At 31.5% G+C, this 6,853-nt stretch overlaps 1 protein-coding gene across 6 annotated transcripts in view; it reads left to right on the top strand.

Annotated features, from left to right (window-relative positions):
• fgfr1a (fibroblast growth factor receptor 1a) overlaps positions 1-5,836 on the top strand; it is a 95,675-nt gene extending 89,839 nt beyond the window's left edge. For 3 of the 6 annotated variants that reach the window (NM_001309400.1, NM_001309399.1, NM_152962.3), the window contains one exon: positions 1,688-1,931. In NM_001309400.1, coding sequence (NP_001296329.1) covers positions 1,688-1,867 — 180 coding nt within the window. In that variant the 3' untranslated portion in view covers positions 1,868-1,931. Of the gene's footprint in view, positions 1-1,687 lie in introns of all 6 variants that reach the window. The other 3 variants (XR_012383561.1, XR_012383562.1, XM_009304304.5) reach the window with 3 other exon arrangements.
• The last annotated feature ends 1,017 nt before the right edge of the window (positions 5,837-6,853 follow it).

The raw sequence follows: 6,853 nt of genomic DNA, 5'->3' as shown, positions 1-6,853 counted from the left end.
CAGAATATATAATAATAACAATAATGATAATTTTATAATACTACTAAAAGAGAATAATACATTGGAGATTTATGAATTGTGTTGTTGTAATTGTAGAATTGTAAATCTATTTTCATATTTAAATGTTACTTTTGTATTTTTATAGTCACAATGTTGTTGTTTATTATTATTATTTATATCATTATTATTAGTAGTACTAGTAGTAGTATTGAACAGCAGTTATTTTACGTTTTTACAAAAAAAAAATTTTTGAATTAGCAGCTATTATTATTATTATTATTATTATTATTATTGTTGTTGTTATTGGACAGCAGTTGTGTTATTTTGCAGTTTTATTAAAAATAAGCTAATTATTATTTTTAGAATTAGCAGTTATTATTAAACTATTGAATTATATAAAAATTATTAGTAGATTTTTGTCATCATATTGTTCAGGAATGTTATTATTTGTTTTTATTTTATTTGTTTTTATTGTTCAACACCCGTCCTGTATTTTATTTTAAACCTTTATAAAAATAATTTATTGTTGTTACTAATATTATTTGTATTTAATATTAGAGAAAACTGTTGTACTTATTTTTGTTATTATTACTATTAGTTTCTTGTGCTTATTTTATTATTGGTATTATTAAGTATAATTATAATTTATATTTATCATTGTTGTTATAATTATATGTTTATCATTCGATAATAATAATAACAATAATAAAAACAATAATAATAATAATAATAATAAAAATGGCAATGATAATATTTGATATTCTTCATAAGGAAACAATTAATAATTATAAATTATTGTAAATTATGTTTTTTATACAATGAAAGTCATGAATACTATTATACAAAATAATTGTCATTATTTTTAGTTTCTTAATTAGTTATAATTATTGTACTTATTTTTAATATTTTTACTATTAGTTTCATGTTCTTCTTCTCTTCTTCTAATTATTATTATTATTATTATTATTATTTAGTATTATATTATATTAATTATATTATTATATAATATTGTATATATTATTCTATAATATATTATATTATATAATATATTATATATTATATTAAGTATAATTAAAATTTGTATTTATCATTGTTATAATTATACATTTATCATTAAATAATAATAATAATAATAATAATAATTATTATTATTATTATTATTATTATAAATTATTGTAAATAAGTTTTGTTTTTATATAATAAAAGTTATTAAAATTATTCAAAATTATTTTTATTTTATTTTTATTCATAATTAGTTAAAATTATTATACTTATTGTATTATTATTACTATTAGTTTCTTGTTCTTCTTCTTCTTATTATTATTATTATTAAGTATAAATATAATTAAATTCTATGTTTATCATTGGATAATAATAATAATAATAATAATGTTAATAATAATATGTGATATCTTTCATAAGGAAATAATTAATAATTATTGTAAATTAGTTTTATCGTTTATTATATGGTAAAATAGTCATTATTATTATTATTATTATTAATATTATTATTATTATTATTATTATTATTGTACAAAAAAATTTACTTAAATTGCTGTTATCCTTATTATTAAAATTGTTGTTATAAAATACTTTCTTTTATAAAAATCAATGTAAAAGAATACGTTTAATACTACTATAAATCATGCTGTCAGATTAAAACCCATTCTACATCTTCCATCTACAGGAGTATCTGGACCTGTCCGTATCTCTGGACCAGTTTTCTCCAAACTTCCCGGACACTCGCAGCTCCACCTGCTCCTCAGGTGAAGACTCAGTGTTTTCTCATGACGCCGGAGCCGATGAGCCCTGTTTGCCCAAATTCCCACCCCATCCCAACCGAGGAGTGGCCTTTAAAAAGCGCTGAGGACTCATTTACTCAGTGTGTGTGTGTGCAGACTTATGAACTCTGGGAGAAACACATACAGCTGCACACAAAACCGCCAAAGCTTCAAGTGCTTGAAATACGGACTATCACTGCTCCTGAAACGCTGGAGGACAGGAAAGTGGTACTCGGATGTTCTCAAAACTCAAATACATCCGTCATTGTACGATCTCCAGATTGACTGGCGTTGGGGGCGTTGATGTTTTTTATCGCTGTTAATTTTAGCATCCAAATCGTTACGAAACAAACTGAGATCCACCGAAATGGTCCGCCCGAATGTATTTTTACCAACGGGTTGATCTGACTTGACCTCCTTTCCTGTAAATACATCTAGAAATGTATAAATATGAATATATATTTACACTCTACCCCTATTTTTATTACACTATTGGTTTTTGTACCAGGATGAGTTTATGTAGATCTTTTTTGAAGTGTAGATTGTTTGTTTTTTTGAAAGGGATGATGAAATGAACTGTAGATGAGATTATATTATTAAGAGCTGATAGGCGGCCAGTTTTTTTAATTTTTTTTTTTATCATCGACGCAGCTAGTGGCTCAAAAACTGCTGCTATCTTCTGATGGTACTCGCTACGATGTCAGAATTAAGCTATGTGGATTTTTGTATTGAATGGTTGTTCATGTCTTAAAGGAACACAACACCTTTTTTAAAGAAGGCTAATTTCACAACTTCCCTAAAGATAAACTTGTTGATTTTTATCAATTATTGAATCATTTCAGACAATCTCCGGGTCTGACGAAAGCACTTTAGCTTAGCTTAGCATAGATTATTAAATCAGATTAGACCGTTAGCATTTTGCTCAATAGTGACCAGAGGTTTGATAATTTTCCTATTTAAAGTTTCACTCTCCTGTAGTTATTTTATGTACTAAGACTGTGATTCTTCTGTACTTAGAAAAGGAAATGTTTGTAACGATACGGCTTGAAACTATACTCTCATTCTGGCTTAATATTCAGGGAATGTTACTGCTGTACCATGGTTGCAGCAGACATCATGATATTACACAGCATCAAGCTTTGAATATTAAAAATCTGGTCATTTTTGAGTGAGATGCTAATGGTCTAATCCGATTCAATTCATTAAGCTAAGCTAAGCTAAAAACGTACCTCCAAATCCAGAGATCGGCTAAATGAATTAAAACATTATGAAACTAAACAGTTTCAGCAGAAGTCGTAAAATTTGTATTGAATGATTGTTCATGTCTTAAGGGAAAATTTATTTTACAAATTCCCAAAGTTAAACTTGTTGATTTGAACCATTTTTTGAATCCATTCAGCCAATCTTTGGGTCTGGCGGAAGCACTGTTAGCTTAGCTTAGCATAGATAATTGAATCAGATAAGACCATTAGCATCTCATTCAAAAATCACCAGAGTTTTTGATCATTTTTTTATTTAAGGCTCGACTTTTTGGTAATTACATTGTGTACTATGACTGAAGGAAGAAGTTGGTATTTTCTTGGCTAAAATGGCTAGGAACTATATTTTCTTTCTGGCGTAATAATCAAGGAACTTTACTGCTGTACCATGACTGCAGCAGCCGCAATGATATTACACAACATCAGGCTTTAAATATTAAAAATCGGGTAATTTTTAAGTGAGATGCTAATGATTTAAAATGATCAACTTTTTAGACTTTTGAATAAGATGCTAATGGTCTAATCCGATTCAATTAACTATGCTAAGCTAACAGTGCTCCCACCAGACCCGGAGATCAGCTGAATGGATTAAAAATGGTAAAACTCAACAGTTTCACTCTAAGGGAGTCGTAAGATTTGTATAAAATGATTGTGTATGTCTTAAAGGAACACTCCACCTTTTTTGTTCATTTTACACCTTCCCTAAAGTTAAACAGTTTATTTTTACCATTCTTAATCCATACAGACGATCCTTGGGTCTGGCGGGAGCACTCTTAGCTTAGCTTAGCATAGATCATTGAATCAGATTAGACCATTAGCATCTCATTCAAAAATGACGCGAATTTTGATCATTTTTTTATATAAAGCTTGACTTTTCTGTAACTAAGACTGGCAGAATTAAAAGTTGATATGTTCTTGGTTAATACAGCTAGGAACTATACTTTCATTCTGGCGTAATAATCAAGGAACTTTACTGCTGTACCATGACTGCAGCAGGCGCAATGATATCACACAGAATCAAGCTTTAAATATTAAAAATAGATCAAAAATCTAGTGATTTTTGAGTGAGATGCTAATGGTCCAATCTGATTCAATTAACCATGCTAAGCTAACAGTGCAGACCCGGAGATCGGCTGAATGGATTAAAAATGGTAAAACTCAACAGTCTCACTCTAAGGGAGTCGTAAGATTTGTATTGAATGATTTTTTATGTCTTAAAGGAACACTCCACCTTTTTTATTCATTGTACAACTTCCCTAAAGTTAAACTTAATGATTTTAACCATTTTTAAATCCATTCAGCCGATCTCCGGGTCTGGCAGGAGCACTGTATGCTTAGCATAGCTTAGCATAGATCATTGAATCGGATTAGACCATTAGCCTCTCATTCAAAAATCACCAGAGTTTTGATCTTTTTTTTATTATTATTTAATATAATAATTAATAAATAACACCGGCCTACTAAGACTGAAATAAAATGAAAAGTAGATGTTTTCTGAGCTAATACGGCTAGGAACTACACTCTCATTCTGGCGTAATAATCAAGGAACTTTACTGCTGTACCAAGGCTGCAGCAGGCGCAATGATATTACACAGAATCAAGCTTTAAATATTAAAAATATTTTAAAAATGATCAAAACTCTGGTAATTTTTGAGGCGAGATGTTAACGGTCTAATCTGATTCTATTCACTATGCTAAGCTAAGCTAAAAGTGCTCTGCCAGACATAAAGATTGGCTGAATGGATACAAAAAAATGGTGAAACTCAACAGTTTAACTCAAAGTGAGTCGTAAAATGAACCTATTTACAATAAATAAGTGGAATAGTTCAAGGGATTGTTCACCCAAAAATTAAATATGTCTTCATTCATTCACCGTTTGTTTGTTCAAAACATATTTGAGATCTTCTTCCAAGTTATTTTTAACAATGCTTGACTATGAAATGAAAGTGAAAGCCACCAGCATTGTCAAGCATTTATTTGAGCATTTTTCGAAATATCTTCTTTATTTTTTGTTCATAAACTCAAGGTTTTAAACCACACGGGGGAGAGTAGCTAAAAATTGAACAAATTTCTGCGTGAACTATCCCTTTAAGTTCATTTTTAAATCATTATCAGAAAGAAATACAGACGCTATAAATGTTCGACGACAACTACATGTACATTAAAATCAACGGTGCCTGTTAAACGTTTCTGTTACATCCAATAAAACCGCTGTTGACTAAACGAATCACAAACCCTTTTCGACCACATAAACAAACCTTGTAAATATCACTCCTACAGACGAGTTTACAGCCTAACTTGTGTTTACAGTGAAATGGACTCATTTAGCGCAGGTTAGCAGGGGCGATTAAATATTATAATGCGTACAGCTTACAGTGTAAATGGCGTCTCCTGCTGAAAGCCCAGCGTAAATGCTTTATTTATGGTGGTTTGAGTGACCTCTCGTCTGCGTTTTGGTGTTCTGCCAGCGTCTGCGTGCACTTTCAGCCATGCGCATTTGCAGAAACCGAAAAACAGCCGTGATTTATGCGCTTGTGGAATATGGTTGAAGGTTGCGGAGTGTAAATTTACTGCTGTTTGTCATGTTTATGGGACAGTCGCTGTAAAATGTTAATTAGCCGAAACATGGTTTTTGTTGTGAGGGATGAAGGCAGGTTAACGGATATGGACTTTTGAAACTCTGGCTGGAGGTCTGTTTTCTTCATAGGAATGCATTATGATTGGGTTACAGTTCAGTCAGCGGCTAATTCATAACTCAAATGCATCAATAAATGTATCGGCTTGTTTTATATGCAACGGCTTGTGTTGAATTTTTTATTCTGGGTTGAAAGTGGATTACTTCATTTAGGGTTTTCTAAAAAATGGGGGGAAAGTGGAGACTGGGTTGCCAGCATGTGTAAGGTTGTATATACAGTTGAAACCAGAAGTTTACATACACTGTAAAAAGGAACATAAGCATTTAAAAAAAGGGCAGATGTTGATGTGATTAAACCTGTTTCTCTTTTAGGTAAGTCAGGATTATCAAATGTGTTTCTGTTCTGCTTAATAGCAAAATAATCAGAGAGATATTTTTGAGAAATTGTTATAACTTTTCTTTAAAGTCAAGTTCACAAATAATAAGATTGTTCTGCCTCTGAAAAAGCTCAGATTATGCTGTCAAGGTTTTGGAAGATTCTGATTGGCTAATTGACAACATTTGAGTTAATTGAAGGCACGACTGTAGAATAGTATTTAAGAAAAACCTCAAGCACACTGCTTCCTTGTGTGACAACATGGGAAAATCAACAAGCCAGAATCAACAACAAAGCCAGATTACAATTTGCTAAATGACACTAGGAAAAAGACTAATGTTTGGAGGCATGTTCTGTGCTCTGATGGAGCTAAGATTGAACTGTTTGGCCATAATGAGCAGTGTTACATTTGGAGGACAAAGGGGAAAGCTTACAAGCCTAGAACACCATCCCAACTGTGAAGTATGGGGGCGGCAGCATCATGTTGTGGGGCTGTTTTGCTGCAGGAGGGACTGGTCCACTTCACAGCATAGATGGCATCATGAAGAAAGAACATTATGGAGAAATACTGAAGCAACATCTCAAGACATCAGCCAGGAAATTAAAACTTGGCCACAAATGGATCTTCCAAACAGACCATGACCCTAAGCATACTGCCAATTGAGTTAAAATGTGCGGTAAGGACAACTGAGTGAATGTTTTGGAGTGGCCATCACAAAGCCCTGATCTCAATCCTATAGAAAATGTGTGGCCAGAGTTAAAAAAGCTTGTGAGAGCAGGACAGCCTACAAATCTGACTCAG

This window comes from Danio rerio, chromosome 8 (genome assembly GCF_049306965.1).
Source record: "Danio rerio strain Tuebingen ecotype United States chromosome 8, GRCz12tu, whole genome shotgun sequence".
Taxonomy (NCBI): domain Eukaryota; kingdom Metazoa; phylum Chordata; class Actinopteri; order Cypriniformes; family Danionidae; genus Danio; species Danio rerio.
This window is presented reverse-complemented; position numbering and strand designations above follow the sequence as displayed.